This window comes from Centrocercus urophasianus, unplaced genomic scaffold (genome assembly GCF_019232065.1).
Source record: "Centrocercus urophasianus isolate 14NV4802_14NV808 unplaced genomic scaffold, USGS_Curo_1.0 seq_14, whole genome shotgun sequence".
Lineage (NCBI taxonomy): Eukaryota > Metazoa > Chordata > Aves > Galliformes > Phasianidae > Centrocercus > Centrocercus urophasianus.
In genome coordinates this window covers 32,299,327-32,320,970 of record NW_024884586.1, presented here as the reverse complement: position 1 = coordinate 32,320,970, position 21,644 = coordinate 32,299,327, and the positions used below count along the sequence as shown (strand labels likewise).

The 21,644-nt window shown below is 43.9% G+C and overlaps 1 protein-coding gene across 1 annotated transcript; it reads left to right on the top strand.

Moving 5' to 3' along the window:
* Window positions 1-2,572: 2,572 nt before the first annotated feature.
* Window positions 2,573-7,112, top strand: ZDHHC22 (zinc finger DHHC-type palmitoyltransferase 22). The gene is made up of 2 exons (XM_042814715.1): window positions 2,573-3,134; window positions 6,847-7,112. The coding sequence occupies exons 1-2, from the start codon at window positions 2,573-2,575 to the stop codon at window positions 7,110-7,112; spliced, it is 828 nt and encodes a 275-aa protein (XP_042670649.1).
* The last annotated feature ends 14,532 nt before the right edge of the window (window positions 7,113-21,644 follow it).

Here is a 21,644-nt window from a genome sequence, read left to right as displayed (position 1 = left end):
CTCTCCTCTCCTCTCCTCTCCTCTCCTCTCCTCTCCTCTCCTCTCCCCTTTCCTCCACTTTGGCTGTTGCTTATTATGTTGCCTGTACAGGCAGAGTTAATATCTTTCATGATATACGGTCCCTTCAATCTAAAAGTCTCTTATTATATGAAAAGAATTCTGTGGGGGTTTTTTTGTGTGTGTTTTTGTTTTGTTTTTAGTTTTTATTATTTTGATGTAAGCTGTTAAAATATGGAGGAAACAATATCTGATTGTTTAAAGATAAAATTCTCACTGGGTCATGCGTCTTTATTGCAAGGCTCAGTCTACTTTAAATTGATGAGTTGAGGGAATATTGGAGGATTTTTATTCTCAGCAGTCATGACAGGAGAATGAGGGAGGTGGGAGTGAAAGCTAGATTGGTTCTGAGCAGCTCTCCTTTCAGTTCTGCAGAAGGTGTCTCTTAGTGGTTTGTCACAGCAGACCCAGCGCCTACAGGCTTAGTTTGCACTTTCTTTTACGAGTATCGTTGTCTCCATTTTTCTCAGAAATGTTGAATCATGAGAGTTATCTGGAAGAAAAAAACCATTTCTGATATAGAACCCTTGAACTTGGTTGCTGTCACCAACCTCCAAGCTGGTGCATGTGTCAGTGATAAGCACAGCCACCCTCTGCTCCAGTTCTCTCTCCCTAGAAGAAGAGACCAGAAAAACATTTTGATTTTGCTCTGTGTATTCAGACAAAGGGAGAGGCAATCTGTTGCTGGGTGTGCTGAGGTGGGCTATTAAGCCTTGGGCCTATGATAAGGCTAAAGCCAGCAGTCCTCTTCTTTCCCCTTCCTCTGCCATGGGTGGTTTGTCTGTGGAGGGAGAAGGGATGCTTCTCATTGGAGCTGAGTGGGTGCAGCATGTAGATGTGTGGGAGAATAAGAGGCTGTGCACAGCACGAGTGTAGACAGTGTGAGAGTGTGTAGGTGGGCAGTGGGGTAGAGGTCGTGCGGCTGTCAGAGGAGAGTACATATTGGCACGGTTTCTACCAGCCCGCCATGTTGCCCAAGCACCTCTGCTCATACACCAAACCCTCTCCTACACAAGTGCTGTTGTACAGGGCAGCACTAACCACCCAGGCAGAGACTATCCCCCGGTTTCCCCCTGCCTCAGATGCTGGTTCGAGCACGAGATGCCTCGTGGGACGGCGACACCTCAAGGCCCCGAGCACACGCTTGTTCCCCCTCGGAGCCTCTGTGAGAACGCGGAGGGAGGTGAAGGGCGTGCGGCGGTGCTGAACGGACAGCTCCTGGTCCGCGGGACGGAGGGGGATAGGAAGGGACGGGGACGGGGGTGTGGAGTGAGGAGGGGAGAAGGAGAGGATCGTGCTGGGGAGGGGGAGAGGGAGAAGAAAAATAGCAAGAACAGAGACAGGGCAGGGGCAGCGACAGAGACAGGGGACAGGGACAAAGCCGAACAGTGTGGGACTACAAAAAAACAGAATGGGAGGGAAAGAAGGAAAAGGAGACGGAGGGAGGAGAAGGAGCGCGGGGTCGGACTGCTCTACGACGCGGCAGCAGCAGGGGTCTCGGCTTGAATGGAGGCGGTAACGGCGGCTCGAAGGTGCCAGACGAGCGGTACCGGGGCAGCAGGAATAAGGGGGCTGCAGGGCGGCGGCGTGCACAGGGACCGACCGCCCACAGTCTCCGGGACTCTGCAGGCACCGCGGCGCCGGGGAGCTCTTTGGAGCTGCCGGCGAGGATTGATCGGGGTGCCGGGGCATCCACGCCGCGACCGGACTGGCTTCGAGCTGCCTTCGGTCCTCCGGGCTCTCCGCGTCCCCACGGTACGGGCTGAGCTCCGGGGCCAAGGGGAGCACAAAGAGAGCCGGGGGAGCCCGTCCGGCAGGTGCCGATGCGCTGTAGCCGGTCAGAGCCGCGGCTGCGGCTGCGAGGCCGCCCGGCTTGGTAGACCAGCGCCGCAGGTTGCATCCGGACAGCACTTGACCAGCTGTTTTGTGCATTTTCTAATTTTGTGCACAGCAGGGCAGCGGTCAGAGAGGTAATCTGTAGATCCGTGGCTTTAAAGGATAAATTAGAGCATTGGATTTGATCCGTATTGCAGTGGATTAGAGCAACCTCTCCCCCCTCCCCTTCTCCTCCCCCCTTCCCTTCCAATTCACTCCCCCCTCCTCCAGCACCACCTTTTTTCTTCTCATGCAATACCAAAACTGACCCTGCCTGGCAGAGGGACTCTGCTAGGCGAGCGAAGCGGTGCCTATACCGCCGGCACACCGAGGAAGCCAGCTCTCCCCCTTCAGCCTCCGCAGCCCCTCCGGGGCACCGCCGCTGCGAATTCCCCTGAGCCAGACGCCGGGGCCGGGCTGCCTCCTCCGGGCGCCGGGGAGCGGGCGCTGCTCTGGGGTTCCCCTTTGCCGAGCCCCGCCGGGGCCGTGGGGCGGCGGCGAGAGAGAGCTTCCCCGCCTCTGGGCTCTCCCGGAGCAGAGCGGGGCCGGGGACCCGGCAGGAAATGGAAGGATGAAGTGTGCAGCCGGAGCGGTGATGTTCGTCCTCTCCTTGCTCTCCCCTGCAGGAACGTAATCCGCAATGCTAGTTCTCAGGTTGCTCAATGTTGTTGCTCCAGCCTACTTCTTGTGCATCTCCCTAGTGACCTTCGTCCTCCAGATCTTTCTCTTCATCCCCAGCATGTTCAGAGACCCCTCCACCACCCCACTTTTCTCTCCTGCTCTGCTGCATGGGGCCCTCTTCCTCTTTCTCTCAGCTAATGCCCTGGGCAACTACATCCTCGTGATCCAGAGCTCCCCTGAGGAACTGGGCAAGGGCTTAAACTTGGGCGAAGGAGCTGAAATGGTGGCGGACTGGCTGGATGGAAGCAGGTCCCCTGGCTCAGCTTTGCCCAGCACTCACTACTGTAGACTGTGTGCCAGAGTCACCCAGAGGCATGACCACCACTGTTTCTTCACAGGGAACTGCATTGGGAGCAGGAACATGCGGAACTTCATCATGTTCTGCCTCTACACGTCTCTGGCTTGCCTCGACTCTCTGGTGGCAGGCATGGCTTACATTTCTGCTTCACTCTCCATGTCCTTTGCAAACCCACTCGCCTTCCTCACACTTCTGCCTCACTCTATCAGCCAGTTCTTCTCAGGTAAGGATCCTTCCTTGGCCATGAGGAGCCCATTCTTCTTCCAGGGCTCCAGGATAGTGGCCATGGTCTTTGCTGTTTGGCTGTGTGTGAGGATGGGTGGGGGGAGGGTGCAGGCATGGGGAGAATTGTCTGTGTTTGGTAGAGCCTCCTTTAAAGGCAAAGGCTTCAGAGACTGGGACCCTCTCCAGGTTACAGATACAGCCCTATTCATAATGTGTTGTACTCTGGAAAACACTCTGTAACCAGACTGACAGAGATGGTCTAGGGCTGCGGTCATGCATGAGGCATTTTGACAGAGAAGGGAGATTTTATTCATTGTACTACAGGTGAGGGGAGTCTTACATGCAGATGCGGAGAGTGTCCCAGAGGAGATATGATCACTCTCTTCATCCAACTCATGCACCTACTCCACCTCCTGCCTCCTGTCAGAGCAAACTTACTGATTCTAGCACAGGAGAATTTGGGTTCATGTTTCAGAAATCAAGCAATTTGTTAATGTAATGTGATCAAACACCTCTCTGTTGACTCTAGTTTGGGATGCAGCTCTACAGAAAGCCAAGACAAATTATCCATTCCTGCTCTCTGGAAGAGCTCTGCACCCAAAGCAAACCTCTGTCTTCCTTTCACCATCCCTTATTCGTCCCTCTGCTTCTCCTGATTTCCCTTCTCTTCCCGTCCTCCTGTAAATGTCCCCAGGATTTCTCCTTCCCTCCCATTCATTCTGTTCTTGTGCCTTTTCCCCCACTTTGCCAGCCCTGTCTCTTCACCTTTCACCATGCTCTCAAACTCTCCAACATCCTCCCTTTCTCCGTCTAAATGTAAGAGCTAGATAAAACCTGATCTGGGGCAAGTCACTCTGCAAACAGCAGTCTGCTCTGAAATTGACAGCTGAAAAATGCCATTTTCCCCATGTGCAGTTCATGCTGAGCACATTTAGATCAGTTTAAAATAGATATTCCACATATTTTAGCTTTGAAGGTTCAACTGAGCACAGTAAGAAGGGCCTGGAGTCTGTTTTGGCTTGTGCACTGCCACCAGAATTGTTGATCATTATCTGATAGGGAGATCTCCATTGCTGGTGATGCAAGAGCCAGAAAGGCCCCAGATTGCTTTCAGATTTCAGGCTGGGTTTGCAGGGTTGCCATCTGAAAACAAACAAATATCTCTACTTGGCAAATGAACAGATTCGTCATGGTAATCACTGAGAGACTATAAACATGAAATCCTGCCATGACATTTTTATGGAGTCATTTTTCCATGCAAAAGAATTTTTGTAAATAGTGTTGCACGAGCTTCACTAGCATTAAAAACACTTGGCATGTTTTTCCTTGGTGCCTAAGCTCTCCTCAGCACATCAGCCTAGAAGGGAAAGCAGGGATGTGGGAGAAGATTATCCAGGAATTAGTTCTCTCCCTGATTCTGTGGACTCATCTGCACCAAGCTGGGTCCTGGCACATGTCTGAAGAGACATTGGAGTGCCCCAGTTTTGGTGTCAGCACCCACAATGCCAAGGTTGGCACACAGCAGTGTGTGAATGGGATGTGAAGGGGCTTAGGGCAAGGTTGGGGGCTTGGGCACCCAGGAGCCAACAGAATCACAGAAACATGATCCCATGGAATTTCTGCCATAGCTGGAGTGACAGCACACAGTAACATGCAGGTGCCTCGGTTGCTCAGGAGGAAGGGCCTTCTGGGCTTCCATCAGTTCATTTACCTCCTATGCAGGAAAGAGAAACATGACCTGGAATAGTTAGTTACTAGAAGGACTAGAAGGACTGCCCACCCGATGTTCTTATGCAGCCATTACTTAGGTGGGATCCAAACAGAGCACTGCTGTAACAGGAAAAAAACAAACAAACAACCTTACCCTTCATCTCCAGGGTGCCCTTGGTGCTGGGGAGGAGGGAGAGGACAGAAGTTGAATTTGCTGATCTCAGGCTCAACTCAGTGTTTCCTGCTTCCATGCTGGGAAAATTTTTGGTTGGCTCGTTTTCCCAGACCGTGCTCAAGCATATATTTTGGCGTCTGACCCAGAGTCTATAATTTCAGTCTGTGATTCAGTTTTTCTGGCATAGATAACGTATGGTAATAAGCTTGAGACCACGTCAGGTCAGTCAGAGCAAAATGAACCGGAGACTGAAGTGGACTGTAGTGATGAGGGGCAAATGAAGAGCACTTCTATAAATACAGGTCAGGCCAGATCCAAGAAAGAATGGATAGAAAATGCTTTTTGTGGGCAGCTACAAAAAATGCATACGTGCATTTTTAAATAAGGTTAAAAAATGCACACATCTGGAAAATATGGTTGAGAGATGCTGAACAAATGCAAAGGGAAACGAGTGTAATTACTTATTTGATGCTGAATTTCAGCAGCTCATAGAAACAAAGCTTGCAGCTGTCTTCCAAGGCTCAGAAGAAAGTCCCTTTCCTCTGCTCCATCCCATCTGAAATCAGCTGTAGAAGGGAACACATGCCTGTCATACAGGTCCAGCAGAAGAGCAGAGAAACCTGTATTTGGCTCTGCACTTCCAGTTTGATCCCCTAAGTTATTCTGATAGAATTGGTCTGGGGGGTTGTCATCATCCTGGACACTGTTCTCTCCTTGCTGCATGACATATGAAGCCCACTGGGATCTCATGATATCTCGTTAGATGATGCTGCAATTAAAGAGAGCACAGAACAACTCTGGTGCCTTTTCTTAGCAGGATGATACAATAGTTCGTGGCTGCAAGCAGCACCCTCACCAACAGCCCTCAGAGTGGCCTGCAGGCAGAGCTCAGGTCTGAGCGCATGGTGCAAGCCTGTGCCAAATTTGTGCTCCCACCCTGCATGCCAGGCAGGCTGGGCTCAGGGACCATAGGTGGGATGGAGTATTCTAGTAGCAACTTGAAGAAAGAAATTTGGACTGCATTTGGGAAAGTTTTCTGTTTCAGTTTATTGCATTCATGTGAAAGCTGTATTTGTCAAATGGTAGGAAAGGCATTACTGATTTTTCATTTTTTTTAAACATATTCTTGTTCAGTGACCATACATATCACAGAATGGTTTAGGTTGGAGGGGTCCTTAAAGCTCACCCAGTCCCCACTTGTGCCATGGGCAGGGCTGCTGCCTCCCCATCAGCTTGGGCTGCCCAGAGCCCCATCGATCCTGTCCTCAATCCCCTCCATGGATGGGATCTATAGCTTCTCTGGGCACATGTATGTCTAGTGATGAGCCCCAGATCTGTCTGCCTGGTATTAATGCATACAGTAAGGTTTCTGGAAGCATCTAAATGCTGTAGAACTGCATCTCCTTCCAAAAGGAGCCTGGGAACCCCTGAGTCCCTGTGCTTAACAGGCAGGTGCTGAAATAATTTCATATTCTTCAAAAGAGCTGCAGTCATACAAATGCTTTCACTTCTGGAGACTGCCTCTGAAATCCACACCACACATTAACAACAAAAGGAGAACTCTGCAGAGACTGCCACCATTTTAGTACCTCCCCAGTGGGATGCACTGCCTGGGGCACTACAAGGAAAGGGATGCACTGCCTGGCCACTACAAGGAAAGCAATTTTATGTCGTTATTCACCACCCTACCTTTCTCCTCACTCACTTCTTGTATGGCTGCTCAATGTGGCCAGCCAGGCCCTCAGGGCTGCGTGCGATGCTGACATGTGAGAGATTCCTAAACTCTTTCTTTTGCTGTTCCCCTCCCCTGACTGTCATTGTGCAGGGGCTCTGCTCAGCTCTGAGATGTTTGTCATCCTCATGCTCTACCTCTGGCTTGGGATTGGGCTGGCCTGTGCTGGGTTCTGCTGCCACCAGCTGCTGCTGATCCTGCGTGGTCAGACACGGTACCAGGTGCGGAAGGGGATGGTGGTGAAAGCCCGGCCCTGGAGGGAGAATCTGCGGGAGGTCTTCGGCAAGAGATGGCTGCTGGGGCTTCTCGTCCCCATGCTGAATGTGGGAAGCGACTGCCGCAGGCAGAAAGTGAAATAAAAACCCTGCATGTGCATCCCTTGTGGGCAGCAATCCCCAGCTCCTGGACTGTGAGGAGCTTGGCCATTTCATCCCTTGAGACTGCAGCCTCTGCAGGAGGATGGGACCGGCTATCCAGGAGAATCAATTTAGCCTATTAATGCAGAGATCACAAACCATGTAGAGGAAGAGATACTGCAGCTTAGTAGTCGCATCACTGCACCTGCATACATGGCAACAGGCTTTGAACTAGCAGCAGGATTAGCCTGATCTCAGTTCCCGGCCCTCGGCCACCTGTATGTCCCCAAACAAGCTACGGCAGGAGCTCCCTGAGAGCCTGGGTTGTTGTGATAGGCTGCAACACTGACATCTGCTCACTTGGAGCCTCCAAGGTGCCTTTGGCCCTTTCGTTCTGGAGGCAACAGCACTGAGAAGCCCTCCCTGGCAGACCTGCAATGCAATCAAGCCTCCAAAGGAGCAGGCTGTGAACACGGCTATGGCAGCAGATTAATCTGCTCTCAAAAACCAGGAAGGAAACAGAGAGAAATCCAGTATTTCTCCATTTCTGTCGCAACCCACTCCCTGTGCAATGACAGGCCAACACTGCAGCTTTGCCACATGCTTTCAGCAGCCCTTTGTCCAGGAATGCAGCACAGACAAAGCTGCAGCAAGCAGATAAATCAGCATCAGGCAGAACAAAGGGAGAGGCAATGCAGAGGTGAATGGAAAGCTGTGTCTGAGGAAATGTACTGTCAGGCTGGGTGAAAGACAGAGACAAGAGCACGTTCAGGGATGTGCCCACGTCCCCCTGCACCACACTCTGCAGAGGGCACCGACACTGTTGGTGCTGTGAGGGGCTCTGAATGCCAGGAACAGGAGCAGTTTCAGTGGATCAGGACACTTTGCTTTGCACTAAAATAAAAATGTTTACCTCGGACATCCCTGCCACACCATGTTTTTAGGCTCTCTGGAGCAACGCTTCCCTCTCACGTTGCTGCAGAGGGGTAAATTCATCCATGTTATAACTCCATTAAGGAGGTTAATGGAATTACTACAGGGATTAATCAGCCTAACGTGTCAGTTGTTTTCCAGCTGCAGCAACAGCCCTTGAGATCAGTGCAGATATGCTATGCTAATAGGTGCCTTAAGAAAGAATGAGCAACACTGACCAGGATCATAGTGCTGGGCTCCTCAGCACCTGCAACAAGAAGCTGTTGTTTTGGCAAACTGCATCAGCTTATATGGGCTGGGCAGAAATCCATTGCTTCTCTTTAATAAGCTGGGGAATATGCTGACAAGCCGTGAAAAATGTGTTTTCCCTTCCTCAAAAATGCTCTCTATGCATTCTCTATCCCAGGTAGAGAAGCACACGTGCTCACATCCTTGCATTCCTCATGAGCCACAGCAGAGGCACACAGTCCTATAGCTTCACACTTGTATACACGTTTGGATCAATAATAAAGTCTATTGTGATGAGCAAAGCAACCATGAAAATATACTGAAAAAACCCTAACTGGATAATTAAAACTTGTAGCATACAAACCCTTCCACACTGTGTGTGTTCGCATGAATGCACTACTATTGCAATGTGTAATAATCTGTATTTGCACTAACTGTGAACAATAAAAAGTGTTTTGACTTTTTATGGTGGCTGTATTATGCTTTTTAACAGTTCATTATCTGTCTTTGTATGTGACAGAAGCTACGTTTATTACCTCATGCATACAGACATTCTGAAGGAAAAAGTCAGGATGTGTTTATCAATTTGCCAGTAATTCAATGTAACATTTTGGATAAGTCTTTTCACCCTTTCTACTTTAATGTAATGACCAATCTAAAAATGCATCTAGCAGGCAACTTGGAGACGCTTTCTAATCACTATTTATAAATTACACTACAAACCTCAGTGGAAAGCTACAAGAAAATTGAGTGTTATCAATGCCCACAAACAGCATCTCAAAGTAAATTATTCCCCACTGGTGAGGTGGCACCAAGGTGAGCAGACAGTCACCTTGTCGCTGGCAGCACTCGGAGCCATGCACCTCATCTTGGACAGGCTCCAAAATTATTCTTGTCCCAACAATCAGTTGATGCAACAACTTCTTTTATCAGATATCTCTACAGGCAAAGGGCTCCCAAGGTTTTACATCAGTAGAAATTATGTTCTTACCCTCTGCAGCTGGCGCTTGAATGCTGCAGTTTGTGCAGCTCATGGCATTCAGGGCCTGCTGCCAAGCCATGAGCTTTTTAGGGGTGGCATTGTGGGGAAGGCACAGCCAGCTCACAGCTTGGGTGGACTGCCTGTGAGGACAGTCCTGTGCAGGCAGTGATGTTAATTACCCCCAGAGCCTGCTATCTCTGCTCACTGATGCTGGGCCATGCCTGCCCTTTGCCAGTCAGAGCTGACTGCCCTCGCTGCAAGGTTTCTCCATGTTGCAGCCCAGGGGGATCTCAATTTGAGCAACCACAGCATGGCTCCCCACAGTTATCCTTCACCCAATCGTTCTTCCCCATGACTTATTCAGACATCTGTGTTCTGACTGCAAACCATCATGTTGTCATTTTGTGCAGTGAAATGTTTCCCCTGCAGCAAACAGCTGGATGTCGGCAGAAGTGGTGGGACTCTCAGATGTATGGAGTCTTTACAGTTCTGATCCTCTGGGATGAAAAGAGCTATAAAAATGTAACATTACAGTGACTCCTTGTACTGGCTTATTTCTCTCCTCATTCCCAGTTGCGTGGACTGCCCTATTTGGGGCAGATCAGTAGTTCTGCAGGAACATCTGAAAGCAGCTCTTTGATTATCCAGCTGTCCTGACACCCCTTCTCAGTCATACCTGTGCATTCACTTGTAGAAATCCTTGGGCAGAAAATGTAACAGGGCTCAACAGCTCTGAATAGAGCCTTTGCTCTTAGCTATGAATTGGTAAATGAGGGCTTAGCTCAACAGCAGTGTCACAAAATCTCAGCTAAATCCATTTGATGGCTCTGAAGTTTTATAAGGGTAAATAAAAGCTTCCCAATTTCTGTGCTTAGAGAGCTAGTGCTTACCATTTGCATTTTATTAAGTAGCAGCCGCAATAGCAAAAGCATTTCAGAACATGATTTCTTGTGACAATGTCTAAGTATTTCTAACAATTTTAAATATAAAACATCTAGGGCTTCTCTGGGCTTTGGAAAATCAGATGACCATAATTTCTTCTCCAGTAATGATAATGGCTGAGGGGAAAAGCTCCCTGTTGCCCAACTCCTTGCCACAGAAACCACAGGCTTTCGCTGAGTGGCTTCCTGAAAAAAATAGTGCCATCTGTAAGGCCTCAGAAGCCTTTGCATCAATAATGGAAAACAATTTGAGGAATGTAAATGCTAAATAAACCAGTAGAGATCAGTTCTTATATATAGCAAAACTCTTACACAAATAAGAAGTAGGTGATACTACTCTATTGGGCAATCATTCAGGTCTGCATGCAAAAGGTCTCCACTGGATATATTCAAAGGATACAGAGTTGAAACATGAAGACTCTGAAGTAATAAGGCATGGGGAAGAGATAAGAAAAGATGAGGTGAAATAGCATTTATCTTCTTTAAGAAATAGCCAACTCAAGGGAGATGATCACAGTCTAAAAATACCTGCAAGGAGACAGAATAAATGAATGAGTGGACTCATTAGCTGTAAGAAGATAGTTGGAGGAGGACAGGCAGTCCTGTAGCGAGGAAAAGAAAAGCCAAGGTCAGGGATGAGGGCAGCTATCTTTATAACAGTCAGTGGAAAGCAATCAGAGATGTGTTCCCAGTAAGAGTAGAAGCGGTTTTATGTTGGTAGGGATGATGCATCAACATCCAGAAGGAGATAGGAGGTATGACAGCACAATTCAAGTTGCCTTTATTGATTGTTGACTGAAAAGACATGGAGAAAGCCCAGTCTAAGAAAACAGATTTTTAATAATTTTCTGCACAAAACCCCTCAAAACCCTCCAGCAGAACTCAAAGGGCTTTTCTCAGCTGAATAACAAATAATGCTATCAGCAGGTGCTCAATGAGTAGAAGTCCTAAGTCATAAGAGCAGAATCTGTGTAACAGTTCTCTTCAAGTTACTTAGGGACCAACCAGAGCTATCATGGTTGGAATAAAGTGATGACCTACTTGTTCAAGATGAATAAGTAAACGGAGAAGAGAATTCAAAGCATCTAAGGAGACTGCTCTTCTAGATGTTTACACTGATAGAAACATAATGTCAAGCAACATACATTAACAAATAGTATGATGGTATAACAATGTTATATAATAATAACGTGTCCAAATGTGGGTTCTCTGCTTTTTCAGTTCTCTTCCAGAAAGCACAGGGAATAAAGAGATTTTGGAGCTTACACCACACGTCAGCAAATATGGACTAGTTAATGCTTCTGATCTCCTCTGGAAGCATTCTGCCAGCATCATCTTCACCACACCAAAGAGGTCTTAGCATTGGGTTTCCCTCAGGATCTAACTGCCAAGAGATGATGGTGCTCAGGCAGGACAGTCCCATGGCCCTTAAGGATTTAGAGTCAGCATTTTCCAAGTCTCCTCATGTATTTACAAAGAAAAAATACAAGTTCCCAAGTGCTGGTGTCAAGTACCTTGCACAGTGCCTCATTTAACGTTCTGGCAGACACCTTAACAGCAGTTCCAGAACTGATGTGAATTGAAAATACATGGAACACATTGCAACAATTTGCTTTGAAAATGGAAGGGGGTGAATGGCAGTAACCAGCTCCGCATGCACAAGAGAATACTCACCTGTGATCAGTGGGGATGGGAAAGTTCCATTTGTCTGCTACTGATTTTCTTAGCGCTGCTGTTAATCTGTCTTGATCTTGAATAGTTAGCAACTTGAATTTCCTATTATTGCTGTTTATCCACAGGCTTAGGGGGATGCCTAGTCTCTAGTATGTTATTTAGTTGCTTTTCTCTCTCTGTTTTTGCCACCAGTCATTCCCAGATTCAGGTTTTCATCATGCCTGACTGGAAGGTTCCCATTAGATGTTAAGTCAGTCTCTCAGCTGTTTATATTAGATAGGAAGAAGTGAAGACTTGTACCTATGTGACATAAGATTGCTGAAAATGCAATAAATAGGCTTTTCCAACAGTGTACCCTTAAAAATCTTAAACCTGCAGTAGTGAAGGAGTTAACACAGTGGACCCAAATTAGAATGTCCTGGGAGTTAACAAGCAACTGCTGGATAAAGTCTTGTCACAGAGGCTGTTTTCAGGGAAGGATGTGAGCCTTAGGAAGCAAAAACAAAGGACAGGTCCAACATCATCAGTCAGGACTCCCTGTGGCTTATGATTGCTGGGAGGAAACTGTTGATGAGTACAACATAATCAATCCTTGTGGGTCTAAATATGACCTGCCAAAGTCAACCAGGTCCTGAGTCCAGATGCAAGAAAAACATATTGAGAGAAAACTCAAAACACCACTACCTAAAGCAGAAAGTGTTTCAATAGATAAAGACTACCAAATACTCAATGCTATGATCAATGTTTTGAGCAATGAAAGTTCCTTTAAATCTTGGGAAAACTGTCCCTCCTGCCAACAACTTTCAAGTGTCAGCTTATTACATTACATGTAGAGTTTGATATTTAAGACTCCTGTTAGATGTTCTCTGTGAATATGGAAATAAAGTTACTGACTGCAGGAAGCAAAAGGTGGTAATGAAGCTCTACTAAGCTATCAGTCATGTTGTTTAAGGAGATCTAAAATCTCTTTCAGAGCTTGTGGAAACAGATCTCCATTAACTTCTGAATAAAAACAAACAAAAAAGCTCATGTGTTTCTAATGCCAGGAGAACTGGAATTTCAAAGTAAATAATAAGACTCAGTTTCTGGTTCTCAGAATTGGAGCATATTCAGTGCGTATGAATTCAACCAAACACCACTTCACATCACCCCATTGCTTCAGGGAAGCTATGCAGTCTATAGGGGTTTCAGAAATTTGCCCATACAATCATTGCAGCTGGCAGGCACAGTCAGCCTGGGCAGAGCTGATGGCCTGCAGCAGGAAATACCATCAGCTCAGAAATTCTACTGTCTGGGCTGCACATCAAAAACCCTTTAGCTCAGATAAAAATCTTTCATGTATCACAGAAGCTTTCTGCCAGATGTGGGTTTGGGATACAAGAACTTCTGTAATCAGGCTGGAGGCAAACACATCCTACCCCCGACGATCTGCCTTTGGCTCTGTGCACTGACCGCTCCTGTTGAACTAATTTGCTGAAAACTGGTTCGGCACCATCCAGTCAGCTATTAGCACCCTCTGGGAAAGGATGAATTTGGGGGAAGGGAGGGTGCTCATTAGGGTATGTATTATGTTAACAGAAAGAGTAGGAAAGTGTGAAACACATGAAGGAGTATGCCAATCCAGACTACAAATTATAGTGTGATGGACAAACTCTGTATGAGCCTGCGGAATAAGATGACAGCATTTCAGAATGCAAATGAACTTGAAACAAACAAACAACAACAACAAAAAAAAAATACAAGGAATCTTTTTCATTCCATACCGTTAGGTATGCTAAATTCCTATAATACAGCTTTCAGATAGGAAACTTTGCCAATCAAAAACCTCTGGCAATAACATGATCCTTACACAGAGCAGCTACATAAACACACGAAAGGCGTGATGTCAGAACAGATTTAAGATCGTTGTTGAATTTTGACATCATTTTAGGATGTTCTTTCTTTCCGTTCTTCAGTTTACTTTTCCTCTAACACAGGAAAATATTTTTCCTGTATTTTTCTCTAATACAGGAAAACATAGCAGCTCATTGGAAAAGAGTAGAAGAATGGGAGATCAGCGCAGTGTTTGGGAAATATCAAAAAGGAGAAAGTAGACATTTAATTATTTCAGCTATTAATATAAGATATAATAATACTAATATAATATTGTGATAACAATATCAATAGGCATGTACAATCAGGACAGAAGACAATAATGAAAATGCTCTCAGTCCTACCAGTTGCAGAGTGACACAGTATAGGAGAAAAGATTTAAACAAAGAGTTTCAAACATAGTCGTAGTCCCATAACTACAGCTGAACTACTCGCATCTTTCATTTCAGTCATTTGTTTCTAAGTTCTCTTGGTCTGGCTGCAGAACTCAGTGCCTTCCGGGACTGAGATCAACATGTTTTTCTGATTTAAAACACTGTAACTTTTTTAGATAAGAAAATGTAACATCTGATAAGCCTCCAGGCTTTTGACCTCTATTTCACATGTCGCATTACTACAGTTTATTGAGCAAGTTTACACACCAGGGAGGAAAAAGACATGTGTAGGCATGAATTAATATATGTGTGTGGGCAAGATAGATGTCTGCTTACACCACAAAAGCTGGAGAGGGTTTGTATGCAACACAGCCAGCTATCACCCTCTTTACACCCATTGCCTTGTCAACGTGGAGATATTTTAAATTTTTCCCTTGTTAGGCATACAAAAAGAGATTTTAGTCTCCATGTACCTTCCATTCAGTTTTCCATAAGGAGTAAGTTTCTATACTCACTGGTGGCATTGCATTAGGGGAAATTAGCCCAGCAGCCATATAGTTTAGTTCACTAAAATGAAACAAATTATAGGTTAGTACAACTACACAGATGTTCAGCCTTTAGAAAATTCAGTACCAGAACCACGGCAGCCCACAGCCATGACTTGGAGAAAATACCAATATTGCAATTCTTACAAGAGAAATTTAAAGATTTTACAATAAGAAACAAATGTTGTTGTTGTTTTTTCTTTAGTTATATACTTACATTATAGTTAAGAAGATCCAAGTGCTTTGTCCAAGGATAGAAGGAACAGAGCCTTAGACCATCTCAATTCCAATCATATATTGTTGTTTAAATTATTCCATGCAGCAGTGGTGACGATGGTGCCAGGTGCTTTAGAGCTGGGTGTGATTCACAGCATTAAGTCATGAACCTAAGCCTACAGCATTCTCTTTGGCCAGAGAAAAGAGGAGGGAAGAACAACAAGTAACCAGCGATGGCAGCGAGTGAGTTCATTTCCACCATCAAAATATATTTCAGATTATAAATCCAGATCAAATGGGAAAAAATACAGAGACACGATTTTTTAATAAGAAATCTGGTAAAAAGATCAGGATATTACGTGTGGATGGTTACCTTAAGATCTATTTTCGTGCATCCTCATAGCATTGCTTATCAGTGTTTTTTTCCTTTCTGCTTTTGTTTTTCTTTTCTAGCAGCTGCCACCTACTTATGGTACAAATTTTGTGGAATTTACTTCATCTTTTTCTGCTTCCATCCCCTCAAATTGCTGAGATTTTGGGCGTCAGCCATATGGCGACCAGTTCCTCATTCAAAGTTCTCTTATTTTATCTTTTACCTGATGTGATTTTTTAGACTATGGAAAAAGGAATGGAAAATTACAGTGCACTGAGAGCACTGTTATCCCAATCACTAAAACAAGATTGAGAGCTGATATTACACATCATAAATACCACCTCTACATCAAGACCTTCTTTGAAATAGAGACCAGGGAAATCTCAAAAAAGTAAAAAGCCCAAAAGTATACGTCAGATATGTCAGTGCTAATGGTACAACCTGTTGGACAGTAAGTATGCACATAATTGCCAATATCAATTTCATGTTGTTATGAATGCTATGAACATTTGGGTTAAAGCAGTTCTGACCTGCAGCTTGAGTGCCATGGAAATGCATGAAAGAGTTCAAGAATTGAGTGCTGCTATATTTGGTTCCATTCCAAGCAGAAACAATTCCAGGCACACAGAGACTTCTTTTGAGTCACATTTATATTTTAAATGATTTATCCCATCTACTGAAAAATGATGTGCTAAGAACTGATCTCACATCAGAACCGGGAGCAATAATGGAATTATGGAAATGCTCCCAAGTTAAGTTAGACTTTGGGGAACAACAAACTGTTTTCCTCCCTTCTCCATACTAATACAAGATGCAGGCAGTGGCCTATTGCTGTTATTGTCTTTATTTTTTAAGAGGTAATGGTGATTCTTCGCAGGACTGCTGAGTGCTTGAACTAACTGCCACTACATCTAGATGAACTGATCGCACAGGTACTCCCCATATATGCTCAACCGTGCACAGCTGTTATAATGACAGAGAGCAGGAAAAGTGCTATCAGGAAGTAATCTCACCCCTGGGAATTCAAAATCTTTATTTTATTGGCATTCATCTGCTTCCAGTCACCCAGCCAAGCACACCGATAACATTTACATCAGATTTACATCAGATGGCTGCAGTATCTCTGGTTGGAAGGTGTTACTGTGCTGGAGAAGCGATGGAATTTGAAAGAAGAAAGCCGTACAAACTGCAGTGATGCTTCCTGTAACATTGCTGGCTTCAGGATCAGACAGAGGCAGTGCATCATTCTGCTTTGCTTAATTTCACTGCTTCAAGTTTGGCAGCAGAAAAAAATGAGCAGGGTAGCATTTGTCATGTGCAAGCAAGCCTTAAGTTCACATCTCATAGATTTTCATAGAAGTAAACCGCATGGCTGTGGCCAGAAGGTGCATCTCCTGGATGCTCAGCTTCATTTTTAACCGCTACAAGCTTGTCAGAGCCATTGGTGCCTCCACACACCCCCTCATGCTGAACAACATTGCTTCTCTAACTGTGGCAGTCTCTACTGATGCGCTGTCATTGCAGACCACAAATGCTGCAGCAATGAAACCTCAAGCACAGTCACCTCTCTTTTTCTTCCAGTTTGGACTGGCTGCAGCTCCCATTATCCATTTGGAGGCTTTTTAGTATTCAAATGATTATCTTCAAGTCCAGACTTGCCTTACTTGTGCAATTAGTGTGGAAACAAATGTTTGGGAATTCATTTTGGCCCTTTCTCATGTAATTGATGTCAGCCACCCACTTCAGAGTGAACTTAGAAAGCTTTATTGTGCAAGAAGTGTTGCAAGCATGGTCAGGGGTAGAATAATGAATAATGAGATGGGAAAGCCAAGCTCAGTGTGATAAAAGCTGTCCTCTCCTGAACTCCGAGCATGTTTGGCCATGCTGCATAGCACTAGCATTAGCATGGGAGACAACTTTTAGCAAAAACACGTTTCAAAGGATCAAATACTTCTAAGAACTGGGATGCTAGTGGGCACCTTGAATAAAACTGAGATTTTATAACTTCATAGTATTTCATGTGTTGTTATATGCATGTCCAGCAGGTAACACTGATAGCCTACTTGGTATCAGTCAGACTGCTGCCTTGCTACCTGCAGCCTTACGACAGTCACGATCACCTTCTCAGTGACAAAACCATACCATACATACCAAATACCGTAATTCATGTGGGCTCTTTTGGTGTGTCAAGACAAAAACAGCCCCCTTCCAGTTGAAATGCTGCTGTCTTGACAACACATCACCAGCCTTGAGAATACCCTGACTGCATAAAAACTGATTTGACACTGTATTTTGTAGCACATAAGACTCACTTTTTGAAAAACTGCTGATGATATTGTTGTTAACTTCTGGGTGGGAAGCAACTGTAGCACAATATAATAAGCATTATTAACATTTATTCTGGGTAAAAATAATTTTCCTAGTACCTATTCATAATTTACTCTACACATTAAGCACAAAACTCACAAAATTCTCATTGCATTAAACTGCCTCTGTGAAGTATAGCACAAGGTCTGTCTGGTATGGCAGTGTTCTGTACTAAATAAAACCCTTTATTTTATTTTCATTTTTTAAAATTAGACATTTTAGGGGCATTGTGGAAAAAATTGCATTTGCTGAGCTAAGAATTTCTTTAGGAGGTGCAGTTTTATTCTCACCTCAGGAGACCTGCTACAGGAGATTCTGCTTCTTCAGCATGAGGTGATGGAACCATTCTTCAAAGCTAGGGTCCCATTTCCTGTACAGGAAACCCAAAACGATTCAAAAGGTGATGAAGGTAAAGGGAAATATCTTTGCCCACCCACACTGCCCAGAGCATTTCCACACTGCTTAAGATTCACTGGAAAATGGATGCTACGACCAATGCTGCAAAACGCTGAGCTTCCAGACAAAGTGCATTTTCATTTCCAATAAAAGCACGTGAGTTTTCCATTCAAAGCACATCAATTTTTCAAGCAGTACTATCTATTAAAAAACAATAAGCATTGGTTTTCTGTCTGTTATTGGATTTCTTAGCTCTGGTAAATTTAAGTGGCCTAAAAAAAAACCCTGCTACTGTTATGGAAAAAAACGTGAAATTGCCTAAGTGGTCATAGTAAGAGGCATTCCAGTTCCATTAAACTAATCCAATTAATTTAATCACAATAAAAAGAAAACAATGAAGAAGTTGAGGAAACTCCTCTTTCAGTCCTGAAAAGCCCTACTTCCTCCATTTCTTGAAATGCATGAGATGTAGGAGGAATCTTTAAACTGGCACCGCTCCATTTCAAGATGGAAATCATACTGCTGCAGTGCAGAATAGCAAAAGCATTCCAGAAAAAAAATCAAGAGAATAAGTGATCAGAGAAAGGCCAGATGTATTCTTCTCATATCATGACAACAGCTTGACTTCCACTTCAAAAAGTAAAATAATAAGATATTTTAAACAACAATTGCTAAATATTTTTAAGTCAGCAAGTCTGAATAAGTCATGGTTGAAAATTTAACACAAACTAACAAAAAGCTCTATGGACCAGCAATGTGTTTGCAATGAATTTCAGACTGCTAGGCAAGATTTCAGTGGACTTAGGGGAGGGAAAATCTAATACAGCTGCAGTTTTTCAGAAGATAGGAAGACGGATCTGAACGAACATTGACTGCAGAACATAGAGAAAACATTAGAACAACCTGTAATTTTTGATTAAGCAGGTATAAAGCAAAAATAACTGAAATTAATGAAGCTTAAAAGAAATAGAACTGGTCAAATAAAATTGAGACCTTACTTTAATTAAATGGAATTGGAAATTGATGGGAGGACAAAAACAAGGATATATTTATACCTCTGATGGGTATTTGAAATGTGCTATGTGACACACTCTGATGCCAGAATTATATGAAATTAACTGGATGGTGTGAAATGTATTACAACTATGGTCCCTTGATTGTATATAGTAATCTGTCAAACATTGCCTTCTTCCACTGAAACAAAAACAGCCTAAAATTTGCTCCTGACTACGTCATTTAATATTATTTTAAATTGGAATACAACATAGAATTATTTATAACTAAAGATGAAACAGCTTAGAAGGAAGGAAGCAGATGTTAGTAATGTATGAGACTGGTGACTTAAAATCAGTTTGACCTGCTTTCCGGATGCAAACTGAATTCAAAGGACTACGGAAATATACTTAAGGGACAGGAGGTCACTAACCTTAGCAGGTCCACAGAAGATTTAGTCTTCAGACCATAGGTGCTACTAAAATGAGAGATAGTAGCAGTAGGGAAAGTCGATATGGCAGAACTCTTTGCAATGCTGTTATGCTTTAAGTGCTCCACTTAAAAATGCATTTAAATAATTTTAAGGGATATGAAGAAGAGCACCAGAGATGAACAAAGGATGGGAAAAAATTGAGAGCTTAAACAGTTACTTTAACAACGCAAGCTGAGGAATGACTTGTTCGGTTTATAAATACCTATAGTGAAAAGAGCAATATCACAGCATGCATTTCAGTTTAGCAGACAAAAGGTAAAAGCTCTGACAGCTGGATACTGAAAGATGACATTCAAGATAAAAGGCACATTTTTAACTGTAAGTAATTACCTTGTGAACAACTTGGATGGATTCTTCATTGTGAGGAGCTTTCAAATGAGGGCTGGATGCTTCTTTCAAAGATGCATTTTAGTTCAAACAAGAATTTGAGGAAGTCTTGGAAACTGCACTCCACAATAGAGGAGGCCAAAACACTGTTTCCTTCTGTCTTCTGAGTCAGACAAGTGGAATTTACACTCGAGCAGTTAAATTTGTCTCACAGACAGAAGTCTCATGCATTTTGGACACTTTGGAACACATTATACAGTTGAGAACTGTATGGCTACACTATACAGCTGCCTGCAAGGAATTAACACACAGATAAAGGAAGAGTGTAAAACTGTGTAGGCAGGAGCCCCTATTTCTGTCCCGGAATAGAGAGAAAAAAAAGCAGTAACAGCAAGCTACAGCCTAGTGCATGCCAGAAATTTTGTCCTCAGCTCAAGTCTGCTGGGGACTCCGATCCTTTCAGACTTTTGTGTTATCACAAAGATAAAGAAGCAAGTCTCGTCCTCAGTGAAATAAAGATTAGCAGGCCTAATATCCTGTAGATAGACTTCATAGTGTAAAAAAATCGAGCCAGAAGAGATGGAAACACTGTGCTGGTGAAAAAATCTACTGCTTTACTTGTACCTATACCTGTCAGGAGAACAAAGGCTGCAAACAGTGAGTTTGCACTCTCAGTGAATAGAAAGACCTCCATTGATGGTACTCCTCTTTGGATGTAAAGCAATATGGTTCAAGCCATTGTTCCACCTAGCTCAAAGAGGAAACTTGAAGCAGAATCTCCTGTACCTTACTTTATGACAGTATCTCAAGCCATGATGTTGCTGGGTGTTTTGGGAATGACTGCCTAGTTCTTGCTGTAAGTTTGATCTTGAAGAAAAGACAACCACATTTTGAAAAACCTGTTTTATTGAAAATCTGGGATACAGATTTAGTTGATGAGCATTCTCCTCCAAGAAAGGGACTAAATTTTTTCACCCAAGTAATCCTTTTGGTAACAAACTATCCATACCCTTCACAATTCAGACCTTACGCATATCTGGCTGGCAGATTAAGCTAGTGTAGGAGTTCACCCTGCACAGACAGTGAGTATAATGTACAGTCATCACATGGAAGTAACAGTTAAGGAACTGAAAAATTCTTCCAAGTTTTCATGACAAATCTATGGCAATGGTCACGCACTGCAATATATTTTTAGAGTTCTGTAAAGGCCACTTTGAGTCAGGCTCCTCCCAGAAATCCTTTAATTCACATACACTGTTAAAGCTCACATGTCACTCTTCAGTAAGAAATCATAGTATCACTTTTGGATTTGCACTTTCCCACATGGGGAACATGGTCTTGTGGAAATAAGTAAAGCATGATTTGGAATCAAGGACTTGGCAGCTCAACAGCACTAGACCAAGCCATATATTTTTCAACTATATACTTTATTTGATTCATATTTCACAGTCTATTTCTGTAAAGATTTAACAAAAAGGTCATGTTTTATAACAGGGCTCTTAGGCTACTGTATTCAAAGCTGACAATGAACTCAAAAGGTACAGAAAAAGTTTACATTCCAACTAGAGCAGTAGATCTTCAAAAATATGTAGCAAAAGTAATCAAAAATACCAATGTTTATTTAACCTCAATAGAAAAACAGCAGTTTATCTGAGCCATGAAGATACCCTGCTTGCTAATTGTAGCAGGAACTGAAGCCCCAGCAGACCATCTCACTGACTTTTTAGACTGGGACACGTGCTTTAGACCAACTTGTCTTGCCACTTTTAAAGTTAAAAAAAAAACAAAAAACAAAACAAAAAAGCCCTCTAAGTTTACTGC

Excerpts from the sequence above, each read along its gene's own strand:
- ZDHHC22 (XM_042814715.1), top strand. The coding sequence starts at position 2,573 with ATGCTAGTTCTCAGGTTGCTCAATGTTGTTGCTCCAGCCTACTTCTTG. Across the intron at positions 3,135-6,846 it reads TATCAGCCAGTTCTTCTCAG|GGGCTCTGCTCAGCTCTGAG; the intron begins GTAAGGATCCTT and ends GTCATTGTGCAG.